A 15,908-nucleotide genomic window follows, 5' to 3' on the forward strand; every position below is an offset into this window, starting at 1 on the left:
TTCAGCTTAGTGTAAACAAGGCGTAAGATACTCAACCTAAAATTTTTATTTTGTTTTATTAATAAGTTAGACAGAAAGTTTTTTTTTTTAAAAAAGGAATCAGTTACATTACAGCGTTACTTTCTGATAAAAGTAACTAGTTCGAGTACTTTTCCATTCCAGAAAATAAAAACTCCTTTGTGATTCCTCATGCATGTTGTTTTAGCCAAGACCTTTATAATTATTCTACCATCATCACTCAGTGAAGTTTGGCCCATAATCTGTTAACCACTAATACCCCTATTTTACCTACGCGGTTTCACGCGGTGGCCGTAAGTACGGTTCATCATGATTCACCTCAAGTTTTGGTGCTGTGATTAGGTTCCCATCTTTCCGTGCGTCGGTCCTCGCATAGTCAAACCGCATGGGGGTATAACAGCAGGAATAACAGAGAGGGTGGGTTATCGGGGATAGGGCTTGTAGGATGACTTTCACACACACACACACACACTAATGGAATGACTGCTGTTTGGCTCACGGATTACATAAATTGTCTGAATAATGGATTACATTTTTGAAAATATAATTAAGTAACTGAGTACTTAAATGGCGTCCCTAACACGTTAGATTACTCGTTACATCAAAAAAGTAATCCGAGTACTCTAACGCCTTACACACAACACTGCTGCTTACATTAAAGCTGATCAGATTTTTTTTTTGCTTTAACCTTTTAACTATTTCTACAAACTTTTAAACTGTCAACAATGTGTACTAATGCTAGATATTAATAAAATACTCAATATGATTTGCTTTACATTAAGTTTTGTAGTAAAAATAATTAATGTATTTATCAGTTATTACAGAGTGATTTGCCTGAATGTACAGTTTTAAGTTCTGTTCTGTGTTTTGACTTTTGCTGTAAGTTTTGCTCTAACTTTGCACCAGAGGCGAATTACCATTCAGTGACTTTGCTAAGGTTATGGCATGAAAAACTGGATCTGAAATTATTCTCAGTGTCCTGTAAGCTAGTTACACAGCCAGGTAGCCTAAACATAAGTTACACTCACTGTTATTTTAACTAATATATTACCTCCTCTGATGATGCATTACTTCTGGGTGTTGCACCTTTAGTCAGGATGGTATTAAAATTCTGGTCTAATTTTAGATCATCTAAGATTTGCATAAGGTTCTCTATGGACTATTTGCAAAAGGAAACATTTAACCAAATGTATTGTAATATGTCAAGGACAACATTAGCATGAGAAAAATGTTCCTCAGTAGTAGTAGTAGTAATAATGATAATAATAATAAGAAGAAGAAGAACAAGAAGAAGGAAAAAGTCTCCAAATCAGTGTTCTCTAATTCGTATTGTCAGGCGTAGGAGGATTAAAGGCAACTAGATTCTCTATCCTAAATGAATCCTATATTTCCTAAATAAATTCCAGTAAATTTAAGGATTTTCTCAGAACTGGATTCCTTAAACGTCGTCCTCTCTTATTGGATTTTGAACAAAAAACATGAACCCACCAGAGTTTGGAATAAATTTGACCCGCTGGCTTAAAACGAGACTGAAGTCTTAAGATTAAGATCCAAGACTTTGTTGATTCTTGGTTATTATGAGTAATAAGTGCTAAATTTGTTTTTGGTAGCTATTTATGGGAGCAGTCCAAAGAGGTGCAAGTGAGATATGATTTAATGTAAATGTCTCCCTCTTGTGGACAGACTGTTTTAAACACTTTATAAAAATTACAGCAGATTGGAGCATTGGTGGCTCAGTGGTACAGTAGGTCACTTGCCTGCCATGCAAGTCTCGGGTTTAGTCTTCAACCCTATGCCCAAACCACATCCACTGGATTCATTGCCGTTCCCAAGCATGGATAAAACAGGAGCATTGCATTTAAAAGAGCATAAAACCCATGGCAAGTTGTTGTGTGGATCAGATGGTCTGATGTGGCGACTCCTCGTGAAAGCAGCTGCAAGACTAACAACAACAACAGCAACATAAAAATAACAGTATGTATTAATATACTGTGTGGTTTGTAACGTACCCACAGTAGCCTGATGACTAGGGTTAATGTACGGTAGATCAGATAGATTCACTCATTACACACCTTTTTAGAAATACCTGCAAAACAAACAAACAAACAAACAATTATTTAGATACAAGTAAATGGCTTCAGTTACCTTTTACATCAAAAATCATCAGAATGAAGATAAAGGCAGCACAGTGGTCTTGCACCTCCAGGGTCAAGGGTTCGATATGCGCCTCAGGAAAGTTGGAAAGCTTGCATGTTCAGGTGGGTTTCAAGCAACAATCCAAAGACATACAGATTAGACTAACATAAGGACTATATTTAATGAGCATCAGTGACCCAGTAAACAAACAGCATGCTGATTATACACTGATAGTGTGTGTCACATGAAAATGACTACAAGGTTAAAAGTATGACTTCAATTTTTATTATACTTGATAGTTTATTCAGCATGTTAAACAGACACCATGAGGATGTTGATGAGACGCATGGGTGTGTGCTGAATAAGTATATTTCTAAATAAGAGCAGAAAGTTGCTCCACAGTTGATTGCATGATGAATAAACATTTGCTAACTTATTTAGCTTGCACACGGGTATTTACTAAATTTCACATGACTGTGTGAGGTGACAAAACCTCATGTGACTTTAGATATAGTTTGAGTGTAGCTTTAGCTTATGGCCAGGGAGCGCTTGAACTTGCCAAATCAAACACTCAAGTGTATTCAGTTGGAGCTTGAGGAACTACAGCAGCAGTGGGCAATATGAAGCTCTTCCGAATTCCAAAAGTAAACTAAAAAAAAAAAGCCAAAAGCCTGCCCAAGGGAAGAATATTGAGAAGTTAGAGATTGTAAACCATACCACATCATCATCATCATCATCAGACAGGGTTATGAGTTGGGCAATCATTGTTACTAATGGAACGGACTCTCTGGTGTTTATTGATTCAATTCAATTGTATTCTATTTGTATAGCGTTGATGAAGATCGAAGTAGCCGGATGGATCCTGAAGTGGTTGTAGCTTTATAACAGTGCTGTAGCTTTTAACTTTGGGAAAGTTTAAGATGATTTTAAAACATTAAGAACAATATACCACTGTTGGTTTTGTGATTGTTTCTATTTCTCTCCCACGAACAAGCAGTGACTAGAGGCCCAAGGGAGGAAACTGCCTTTAGTGATATTTATGGCTGTGTTTCATTCCACAGTGTACTTTAAAGTGTGCTTCATGCCCCCTGTACAGGGAATGTCAGTTAAGGCACCTTCGCTCAACAAAATTTCACCATTCTGAAGACATTGCCAGGTCACCAATGCAGACACCTGTGTGTATTACCGGGGCAACATAAACACCTCGGATATCTGATCAGATGTTTATCAGTCATTCATTCAAAGTGTTTTCGCATCCAAGTGATAAAAATAAGCCTAACAATCATGATGGTAGTTTATTCAATTACTTTTGAGCCTCACTGGTCAGTGAACAGGGAGGGGTCAGAACACTCAGTTCAGAACACTTTAAGCTTTGTAATATATTACATCATAACACACTCTAGATGGCGACACTGACTCCTGTTACAGTTTTTTTTGGATTGCTTAGACACTAAAATTAAAAGTAGTACACTATTAGCAAAACCTTACACTCAAGAAGCAAAACATCAGCCCATATTTGCACAACTATAAGCACTTTGACAAGCACCTCACACTTGTTGCAAAACGCTACACACACATTACACACAAAAATCTATCATAAAGTCACTTCCTAGCAATACCAAAGCACTGACTGTCAAATTACCGCACCGTCCAACCAATTGGTTCAACACAGTCATCAGGTGTGCAAACACTTGTTTGCTTAATTGTAGACACACCAATCAGGTGTTTAAACACTTTGAAAAGCAGCAGGTGAGTTCATCAGTCTTTAAGCACAATGGAAAGAGCAGAGGTGTCAAGTCCAGGTGCCATGAGTAAAAGTCCTCCCCAGTATTTTGTTCCAACCACCTGGATTTGCTAATTACTGTATTTTGCCTGAGACTGTTCTTCAGGTAGTTTTACGAATGGATGGATAGGAGATCCAGCATGAGTTCATTTATGTAGATGAGGCTGGGTTCAACCTGACGAGAACACGAAGGAGGGGAAGAAACGTAATTGGCCACAAGGCTATATGTCCCAGGGCAACGTGGGGGAAATATAACACTCTGTGCAGCCATTACACAGAATGAGGTCCTCCACCGCCATGTGCCTTTACAACACAGCACTCATACTTACATTCTTGGACTAACTGCACAACATAACAGCAGCAAATCAAATCAATCATATGCAATACATTGTTGTCTGGGACAATGTGTCTTTCCACCGCTCTGCTCTGGTTTAGAACTGGTTTTAGCAACATCCGCATTTCACCATCCTATATCTTCCACCATACTCTCCATTTCTTAACCCGATAGAAGAGTTTTTCTCGTCGGGTGGGTGGAAGGTATATGATCTCCGTCTCCAGGCTGAGGTACCCCTCATCCAAGTCATGGAGGAGGCCCGTGACCAGATGGAGGTAGCCGCAATACAAGGATGGATTCGTCATTCAAGACGTTTCTTTCCAAGGTGTCTTGCTAATAACAACATTGCCTGCGATGTTGATGAAATTCTCTGGCCAGTATGGTAAATGTGAAATGTGTGTTTCTTATGGTAAAAAAGTGTGGGTTTTAAACATAAGTGTATAGGTTTTACAAGAGTGTTTAATTATGCAAAGGATCGTGCAAATTGGGTGTGTGGTTGTGCTAATTGTGTGTACTCTTTTGAAAACACAGGCCCTGTTTTAAAAGCAATCCAAAAACACTGTAATACACCGCTCTGCTGTAAATATAATAAAAACGCCAAGTAAGCGTTAACACCAAGTATTATATACAGTGGGTATGCTCTGTTGTTTACAAGTTGTTTATGTTAAGTATTTTTCCTGTGAGTGTTTACTTGGTCGTTATGCTCAGCAGTGTTTCTGTCTCAGTGTGTGTATGATCAGTGTTTACTCCATGTGTTTGTACTCCCTATTTACTCTGTATTTATCCTCAGTGTTTACTCTGAGTGATTATACTCAGCATTTCCGCAGTGTGTTTACTCCGTGTGTTTACAACCAATGTTAACTCCATCTGTTCACACCTGCTTAGCATTTACGCCGTGTCCTTATGCTGAGGGTTTATACGGAGAAAATCCAGGTGTGGTTCCTCACAGGGCGTGGCGGAACAATATAGTACAGACACAGTTCCACAGTTCTCAGTGTATGTTTTGCTATTTTTAAACATTTTTGTTTATTTTCTCCTGAAAAAAAACCTTTGATTGAGCAGAATTCAGCGTTTTTATTAGGAAGCCATTTGTCTGAATTGTGTTGTGTAAGATTAGCTGTGTAAGTTGTGTAAGATTAGCTAACTTTCTGCTTTTTGTTCATCTTTCTAAATAAAAAGCCTGATACATGAGAGACATGTGACTGAGGAAATCTCCTCGCTCTTACTCCTCCTCTCGCATGGTAACATCTTATTTTCTTTCCATAATTACACGGTCTAACAGTCCAAACCACATGACTGTAATTGACTGAGTCAAGATGGTGAGTCATACTTCAAGCTGAGTAGAAACCACGCTTAAACTGTGTATAAACACACACACACACACACACACACACACACACACACACACACACAGATATAAAACGTATAAAAATAAATAAAATGGTATGAACTAATGACAAATTGCACATTGTCCTGATTTTATTACACTAACGAGACTTTTTCTACCAACAGACTTACACACAGACTGACGGAACATTTTTTTAATTGTAGCTAGTCAGAAGATATCCATTGTGTTTCTGGACATGCACACGTGAACATCTTTATAAGACAAACAAGACAGACGCTATTGAAGGAAAAGTGTTTTCCATCCGCACCCTTATGTCATGTGACTTTACCAAGTCGAAGGCTTGTATTTTTAAATGTCTTTGGTTTGCGTTTAACTTGTATCATGATAATGCACAAGCGGAATAACATGCGTCAGAGCTTATGTACAGTGGGTATAGAAAAAAAAAATCACTCCTCCTTTAAAAATAATAATAATTTTGTTGCTTTGCTGCCTGGAATAAAAACAGTGTTTTGTTTTCAGTGCAACCTTTAAAATCCAAGTGAGCGATATAACACCAACATGTCAGAATAAATAAATAAATAAAAAACATAATCACTGATATGAAAAAGGATCTTCCTTATCAAAATGATTTGTAAACCCAATCAGCTGAAGCTAAACTGAGAATGTTCTCAATGGCACACAAAGCGTTGTGCATCCAGACTTTGCAATATTTGCCCACTCATCTCTGCAGAACTGCTCAAGTTGAGTTAAATTTGATTCAATCTTCGACTCATTCCACAGATTTTTAAAGTTTTTAGGTCTGGGCTCTGAATAGGCCATTCACCTTTCTTCTCCTTCAGCTAAGATGTGGTCAGTTTTGCTGTGTGCTTTGGGTGATTGTCATGTCTGTCTGGCAGAAGGCAGCAGATTTTTCCTCAATCCAGTCCTGATCCGGTAAGGGTCTGTGTTGTACCAAATACCTTCCACTTCTTAATAATACAGTAGACTTCACTGTGCTTCCAGGCAGTGATAAAACCTTTGGAATGGTTTTGGCTCTATCTCTTGACTGGTGCCTGTGTATAACTTTTTTGATTCTGGGTTTTTTTTTCTGACATGCTGACATTTTTTTTTTTTTTTGTGGGACTACACAAAGGGGGAGGTGTACCGTACAGGACTAAGCCTCACTTGGAGGCACGACTTCAAACTTTGCAGATTTCACTTTTGGATATGAAAGACGTAACCCCAATATTGACCACAATATTACATGTGAGTAATGTTACATGTAAGAGAAAGTCTAGAAACAATCTTCAACATGTTATCTTTTAGAAAACACGTTGTTAAAAAGGGGAAAAGCAGATAAGACCACACAATCGCCTCATCAAACCGTCTTTGTTGGATGAGTTTGTATGATTTACTCAAGTCAAGTGGCTTTTATTGTTTTCTATTTTTTTTTAAATAAGCATTTATTGTTTATTCTATTGTTTTAATTAACCACAGGTACTCAGAACAACTTTTCACCTAAACATAACCTGTGGCTAACGTTCAGGCTACAATGGCGACCCGATAATAACCAGAAACCAGTTGGACCATGGTATGTTTATATAGCACTTAGCTCAAAAAATTAAGCTGCGCACACCTTTGTTTTAAAGAAGGAATTCTGCATGGCAGCTGAGGAATCCTGCATAAGGGTTAATCTATTGTGCTCTTGACGTTCAGCAGTAAAATAAATGGGCCACTATTGGTCTTTTGTTGGATAACACAAACTGCAGTTTGTTGTAAAAGAAAAAGAGTTAAAAGGAAAGGGAATGCTGTTTAACCAGATTTTAATTCTAGTCTTTAGTGTTTTTCTGTCCAGTGATGCTGAAAGTTCAGTTAAAAATCCTTGGTTTTGGCAGAACCATTACTTAAGCAGTAACAACAACAACAAAAATTAATTGTAACAAAAAGGAGAACAATGAAACAAGGTTAATTAAAAAGTCACGTTTCTTAATATGATTTTTCTGCCTAATTTTATCATTCCATCAGCAACAGCACTAACCAGAAAGGACGTAGGCTTTTACATTCTTCCTCTGATATACGTAATGCCACTGAGCACATCTTGTCCTTCTCATTAAGAGCTATCCACCCCTTCCACTTGCGTGAGTTGGCAGACGTCATGATTGTCTATGATTCATTATTATTGTTATGGGTCCCCTCCCTTCTGAGAGATCACAGCCAACCTACTGTCTATGGTTCCGGCTAAGAATGGCTGTAACATCACCGGGGAATCTGACTTGTGCTCTTTGGATGATAGTTCTGAACACCTTTCTGTTTAATAACTGTCCTGTTTGACTTCCTATTTTCCAGTTATGGTCTGCAGTTCAGAGGGTGAGATCAGCACCAGCACTGTGCATGCACAGATTTTGGAGGGGATAGATAGCGTTAATGAACTCACATTTCGAATATAAATTATAACTAGTCCTAGTACCCATTTTCGATGGGAAAAGAGTTTATAGAAATAGTTAAAAGGGTAAAAGTAAAAAATTATCTGATCAGCTTTATTGTAATCGGTTATACTCTAATTTCAGGTTAAAATCCACATACAGTACGAGTCCATCTGTCTTTACATACAAAGAAATCATATTTTTTACCGTTGAATATCTCGCAGCAAAAATATGCAGTGTAGCTTTTCTCATTGATATTTATTGGAGCAAGTAGCTTATTAGTAGCTTATTTTGAAGTAGATTATTAAATGCGGCACATACCAAATACCAAAGTACTGGCAAAGTTTTAATAAATTCTGTCTGGTCAGATGCTGGACAGAGAGACAGACAGACAGACAGAAAATTTAAGTCCTCCAATGTATGAAAGGTAAATACTGTATATCATTGAAATAGGGAGAGCTGACCAATGTACAGACAAAACATTTAATTTATTTATATGGAAGATGCCATGGTTAACTTTCATCCCTGATTCAAACAAGGCATGACTACACAATACAAAAAAAGTTTGATTTAAGCCCTATACAGCACCTCATATATATATGAGGAATATGAAAATATTCATGAGAGAATCGAATATATTGAATGAAAGTCTGAATATATTAAATGGATTCTGAATATATTGAACGAAACTCTCTCTCTCTCTCTCTCTCTCTCTCTCTCTCTATATATATATATATATATATATATATATATATATATATATATAGAATGGATTCTGAATATATTGAATGAAAGTCTGAATATAAAGTTTTTATTCGATTCTCTCATGAATATTTTCCTAAACGGCTTGCCATAATATATATATATATATATATATATATATATATGGTGAAGCTGGAGTTTGAACCTCCAACCTTCTCGTTGAAAACCAAGAGCTTAACACACTCAGGAAAGGTTTAAAGTGTTTGATTAGTGTTTGATCTCATAGCTCTTGAGGCATTTTGGAAGCAATGGGGACCAGATATTTACCTCTGTGCCAAGCCATGCAAAACATACAACTCTGTTCTGTTCCTGACTAGAGGCATTTAGACATGAAAGCCGTTTCTTTTTTTTTTTTTTGATCAGATGAAAGAAAAAGTTTAGTGATACCAGCAAGGTTAGATGGTTTGTAGACACCGCACACTAAAAACAGGAAGCAGACCTGGAGGTGGCAAAGCTGAAGATGCAATTTGCTTTGGGATTGCCAAGAACGGACAGGACTAGGAATTAGTAAATTCGAGGGACTGCGAAGGTAGGACCACTTGAGGACAAAGTTGGCGAGGCCAGATTGAGATGGTTTGGACATGTGCCGAGGAGGGATTGAGGGTTGAGAATGTTAGTGATGGAGCTTCCAGGCAGGAGGAGAAGAGGAAGGCCCAAGAGAAGGTTTATGAATGTTGTGAGGGAGGAACTTGCAGGAGGCTGGTGTGACAAGGAAAAATGGGTAGACAGAGTTGGATGGACACAAATGGTCTCCTGTGGTGACCCCTGATAGGAGCAGCTGAAAGAAAAAGAAGGAAAACAACACGGTAATTTTAAACATCCTGGGACCAACACTTGGACTTACTGGGGCAGGGACATTCTGAGACTTACTGTATTATCACCACATGACTACCTGGGGTTTTATTTTTGATTATAAGTTCTAAAATGCTAGAAAATCTGAAGATACTGTACAACCAGCATTGCTGGAAGAAAACATTGCTAAACAGTGGAACTGGAAGATATCAATGTTTTTGTGGTACTTTGAGGTACATGGAGGGGAAAAATGAACCGCTCTTGAGGTATTTTGAAAAACCACATCTCAGGTACAAGCCAGGAAAACTACTTCACCCAAGTCCATGTTCCTGTTTTCCCAACCTAAATGCAGTATTAAGAGCGATATTCATCCTTACGTTGTGGAGAAGGTTTTTCTACACTATACTCTGAAAGATAATAGTCTAAGATATAAGTCTCGTTTGTGACGCCGGATGTCTTAGTGCATACCACTCCCTAAAACTAAATGACACCAAGCGTGACTGTACTGGATGAAATGCAGTTTGGAACTGTGTTGAAAAAGACACAACCATGCAGAGAAATATGTTTCGTGTAGATATTAGGTTGTCATTTGCCTAGGGGTTTTCATCCTCATCTAATTACTGGCAAGCTACGTTTTTAGACATTATGAAGAAATGAAGTAAGGAAACCTGTTTGAGGAGTGTATCAGAACACAGTATACACACATGAACACACAAAGACATAGATTTAAAGACATGCTTCCTCTCTCTTTATGGATATAAGAGTTTCCATTGCACTAAAGTCAAAACTATACAGTCCCGTGAAAAATGATTTTTAGAAGATAGGTTTTTATACATTTGTCACACTTAAATGATTCAGATTATAAAACACATTTTAATATTACACAAAGATTAAAGTCAATTAAATACTATTATTTATTTATTTATATGATTTCATTTATTAAGAGAAAAAGGCTTTCTAAACCTACCTGGCACTAATTATCCCTGACTTTAACTGTTAAAAAAAAAAAAAACAGTGGACCCTCGGCATATGAAACCTTTGACTTACGAACCAAAATTTTGGTTGGATTCTGCATTGCTATGGGAAGAAGTTTCAGCGTACGAGCGACCAAAGTGGTTGCATGTACTTTCGGTTGCGTGTACTTTTGGTAGCTGATCTAAACTCGTTTGCATTTTTTGTGTTTTTTTTTTTTTTTTTTTTTGCATTTTGGGCAAGATATAGTAAGGTCCTGATGAAGCAAAGCAGGTTGAAAACATGTTTTCTGCACCATACATACACCATAGATGTTTTTGTAATGTTTTGCAGTACCCTTTTTCACGTCAGTTGTGTTGCTGCGAATTTTTTCCAAATAGTTCAATCTTAGTGTCATTAATGCACAAAACGTTTTGTTAATATCGCTATTGAATTTCAGGCATGCAGAAATGTTCTTCAGTAAGAGGCAACTTCCTTCACCAGTTCGCAGTTGAAGTCCTCAAATTTCTGACTGTCACTCTGGGTTGTTTCTTTACCTTCTGTAATGGGGTCCTGATTGTGCTCTTCAAGTCAGTTGTTACTGGGCCGCCCACTTTTTGTTAGAGTGGCCACAGTAGACTGTAAACTGTAGACTAATGAATTTCTAAAGTCTTTTAAATCCCTTTGTAACTATTTCCAGCTTTATGTAAATCATCAAATCTTGATCCTCTGAAGGCTTTATTTTGGTGAGGCATGATCACATAAGCGTATTCTTCTTGTGAGGAGCAAATTTTAAAAGTTTGATTGGTTTTAAATCAGTGCAGTAGCTCTAGTCCACACCACCAAACAAGACTTTATGTTAGGCACATTATATTTGTCAATACTCTTGACTTCGCTGAAGATCAGATCAACCCAGTCTGATCTGGTTTCAGTAGCTCTGAGCTCAGCCTGACGTACCTGTTTTAACCATACTGTAGATGATGGAATGCCTGTAGTATGGTGTAAAAGTTGATTTGAAGTTAAAGAACTTTGAGAAGAGGACCTGAAGTTCTAGGCAGCTTGTTCTTCCAAGCTTGTGGATATGGCACCTTCTTATATTACACTGAGATACTTCATGTTGTTTGCACCTGGACTCTGATGAACAAGTTGCAACCAAAATCCTTTTTTTTTTTTTCCAGTTTATTTATTTAAAGTATGTAAATCAGATAAGAGCAGTAGGACAAGGACAGTAATGTACATTAAAGTACATATGAAAGGTTTGTACATCACAGTAAAATTTATTTGTTGGCAATGTCTCATTTTCAAAAAATGACCCAAATGCTTAGTTTTTTACTATAAAAAACATTATACAGCTTTTTAGCGTATTGCATTCTTTTCCCATTGTACAAACTATAATCACATAGTTATTTTAAACATATCTATGCACATCGTCACAGTGGATTATCTTTTGATTATAAGATTCGTTATCCAAAATCCATTACTCTTAACTGTGTAGGTTAATTTATCATCTTGACAAGATTTTTTTTAATTACATTAATATATTTGCATTATATATTTAATACTAACTAGAACACCAAGTCTTTGCCAAATCTGTGTTTTCTCGCTAAACTTTTTCCATTAAAAATTTTAAGAGTGAGGTCTTTATAAACACGTCAGATATTTAGACAGACAGATCGAGTGGTCAGTAGACGGACTGGCCCCAGACACAGGCGAGCAGGGTGGCACTCAGAACCCCAGTGAGGGAAAGCTGGACGTAGGAGGCGCCGCTTGTAGACACAGTGACTGGGTTGCAGGTGTTTGTGCTACAGCAGGTCTGAGTGACAGTGTATGTCGCTCCCAGGATGGTGCCAGATGTGGTGTTACACTTCGATGACTCTATACAGCCCTGCGAGCCAAAGCCCAGGAAGCCAGAGACACCCGAAAAACCTGCGCAGGAGAAACAGCAGTTAATACGAATTGTAATCCATTTCCTAAATCCCAGAATTAGCACTACAATGTTACTCATGTACGTGTTTACTGCATCAGGTATTTCATTAAAAGTACATTTCTGATTAGTCTGTAATCAGTCTAAGCTTTTTTGCTAGAACTCCCTCTAATTAAAGTCATTACGACACCTCATGAAGACCTGCTCTAAAGTCCCACCCGGTCATATCAGTTTTATTGTCAAGAGAAAAAGAGAGTGCTTAAAGGAAATGATAAAGTGATGGACTGGTAAGGATGATGAACTGGTTAATGAGACTTACTGGCTTTTGACGTGGTGCACACAGACGTGTTGGTGGTGCAGGTAGTGCTTGTAGGGAAGAGACACACTCCAATCAGACTCAATGAACACTGATTACAGTTTAGAGACTCCGCTAGAGAAAGAGAGAAATAGAGAGAAAGAGAGAGAGAATTTTAAATAACTTTTTATGCTACTACAATACATTATTTTATACTGTATTCATTTTCTTGTTTTTTTCCCCATATGCTCCAACCAGCTCAATTTACTCATTATTATTATTATTATTATTATTATTATTATGAATGTGAACAACCCCCCCCCACCACACACACACACATGCATCTAGAGAGAGAGAGAGAGAGAGACCTTAGTCACTTTGCTGTAAATGCATTTATAATAAATCATCAAAAACAATTTATGTGATTTATAGCTTAACTTTTATTATTCTTTTAATTAAGGAATTGTTGCTAAATGTAGAGTTTTATTTTTCTTCTATAGACTATAGGCACCGAAGGCCAGCACAAAAACAGTCAATGCTGGACATGAAAGAAAGGTATATTAACACACACACTGCACCACAGCCCGCAAGCACACGGGACCAAGTGAGCAAAAAGCACACGGCCACAGCCTCGACCTCCAAATCCACAGAGATCAAATCTGATCGAGCACATGGGATGTGCCAGACTAACAGGTCCGGTCCAGAATGGCCACACCCCAAAACCCAGAGCACCCAAAGGATCCACCGCTAATGTGTCGGTGCCAGGCACCAAAACACACCCTCGGAGGATCCTACACAGTACACTGGGCTTAATTTGTCGTCTGTCTGTCTGTCTGTCTGTCTATATGGATAGATAGATACTTGATTAGATACTGCATTCCAACCAAGTATCTACTAAATCTATATAGATAGATAGAGAACTAGATAGGAGATATATCTAAATATTCTAGATCTAGATTTGATTTAAAACGATAATATTTCTTTTTTTAAATATACCTATTTATTATGAACTATCCTGCCTTTTTGTATTTACCTATAGTTAAACTAAAATAAAAAAAATAGTAAAAAAAAAAAAAAAAATGAGCGTATTTTCGTGCCTGAACTCACCGAGAGCGAAGAGTCCGATAACTGTAACAAATCCCAACAGCACACGCTTCATCCTGATGCTCGGTTTGTATCTCACACACACACACACACACGAATACACACTCAATACTCTGTAGAAGATGTGTCCTTAAAGATGTGTCCTGCCAGACGTGTCCTTGCAGCAGTCCTTAAAATGGGGAACTGTGTGATGACTGGGGACATTTATACAGAGGGGATATGGGCAGAGAAAGAGGTGTGAATATGCGCACACACACGCACACGCACACACACACACACACGCACGCACACACCTATAGAGGGTTTTCTTTATAGGTGATGTCTAAAGGGGAGAAATGTGGTTTAGCAGGCCGGGATGACACGAGATTCTGGAGAAACCGGGTAGAGCACATGCAGAACTTTCAACACAGGAGCCTTGACAAACCTCCCCTTCCACACATGACAAACTCCACATTTGCATTTTACCTCCGACCTGACGTTGATTGTTAAGCTGGCTTTGAAAGACTAGTCAAATAGGGCAGATGTGGCTTTCATAGGATGGAGAGTAAATAAGGACATCACTAATAAATGCCATGAGAAATTGGAACTAGTGGAACACTGCGGGCACGCATGACAGCTGACTGATTTGAAAATATGGTCTCATCTCATTGTCCCAATACTCCATCCACTGTCTTTGATGGTGTCCAGGTTAAGAGCTTAACCTTTAAAATATGGCTCATCTCATTCTTGCTATGATGGAACCAAACCCGGGTCTTTATTCGGCCACTCCGTGCTGGAGTAGTTGCTCCACCCATTTATTTTCCCCCGCAATATGGTTGAAACCATTTAAAATTGGTAAACAAAGACTAAATATAAAGCAAATGTGTCCCCTTTTAAAGCCAGATTCCCATGGCCCATCAGGTTAGTGCTTTCCCAGTTAGGAGACTGATCAAGCGAGCTATCATTGGTTAAGCTGTTAGCATAAAGTGAAGCATTTTTGTCGCATTATTTTATTGACTCAACAATTCAAAATAGCCAATTAAATCACATGCAAGAAAAAAAAGCTTATACCACTCTCACTCGCTGCCTATACCGCTTATCCTGGACAGGGTCACGCCATGCCTGGAGCGTATCCCAGGGGACTAGGCAGGGCACGAGCATGGGCAGACTCACACACTTACTCAGATATATCAGGCAATTTGCAAGCTAATTATCCTCATCTACATGTCTTTGGAAAGTGGAGAAGTAAAGCAGAGCGCTTGGAGGAAACCACCCATGCAATTTCAACACATGGTATCACCTGTTTAGTAAACCATCATGAAACCATATATTTTATTATTTTTATTATGTTTATCCGTTTAGAATTTTGAAAAGCCTGCTTACAGTATATGTTTCCCATGTGATTGCAACTTGATGTTAAAGTTGTTTTTTGTGGGTAAAATTCTGAGATATATTATTGAGTAAAAAGTAGTGTAGCATTAGATCTTCAGAAGTTCAGCGTTAGAACTTTAGAAATCGGTTATTTGGTAGACCCGTGAGCTATAGTGACAGTCAGGCATGCTAAGTATGTTGCTTCACAAAATTCCTCCACACTTAACCAAGGCATTTTTAAAGGGTACGTTGGTTTTGCACATATTTCATTCAAAAATTTAACAAAATAGGTTTTGTTAGCGTAAAACATTCCATGGATAGTTCATTTTCACTGTGTCTTTCCACTGAAATGCACGAAATATCTTTGTGGTTAAGGGCTAATCTCATTGTGTCATGGTCATTGATAAAGGCTAAAAAATAAACATTGACCCAAGTCCTATACAATTAAATCAATAAAAGTGAGACAGTTGTTTTTCATATAAGCCTACTAGCTCTAATCCGTCCTTCAGCATTTATGCATTACAATATTTTAGGTATTATATGCATCAGGATTGCGCAACAGAGTCATGTATCTTTTTTTTTTCAGCACAGCTTACATTTTATTTCATTTTAACCAACTATACAAACATGACTGTGTAAAATAAATGTGTCGCATGAGCAAAGACATTCCACAGATACATACTGTACAAGCACATGAGCTTTTGGAATT

The 15,908-nt window shown here is 37.8% G+C and overlaps 1 protein-coding gene across 1 annotated transcript; it reads right to left on the reverse strand.

Moving 5' to 3' along the window:
* Window positions 1-11,783: 11,783 nt before the first annotated feature.
* lye (lymphocyte antigen-6, epidermis) lies at window positions 11,784-14,068 on the reverse strand. Its single transcript, XM_053490436.1, has 3 exons — window positions 13,853-14,068; window positions 12,770-12,880; window positions 11,784-12,452 (listed from the first exon to the last, which is right to left on the reverse strand). The coding sequence occupies exons 1-3, from the start codon at window positions 13,902-13,904 to the stop codon at window positions 12,208-12,210; spliced, it is 408 nt and encodes a 135-aa protein (XP_053346411.1). The 5' UTR covers window positions 13,905-14,068; the 3' UTR covers window positions 11,784-12,207.
* Between the last annotated feature and the right edge of the window lie 1,840 nt (window positions 14,069-15,908).

This window comes from Clarias gariepinus, chromosome 2, assembly GCF_024256425.1.
Source record: "Clarias gariepinus isolate MV-2021 ecotype Netherlands chromosome 2, CGAR_prim_01v2, whole genome shotgun sequence".
Lineage (NCBI taxonomy): Eukaryota > Metazoa > Chordata > Actinopteri > Siluriformes > Clariidae > Clarias > Clarias gariepinus.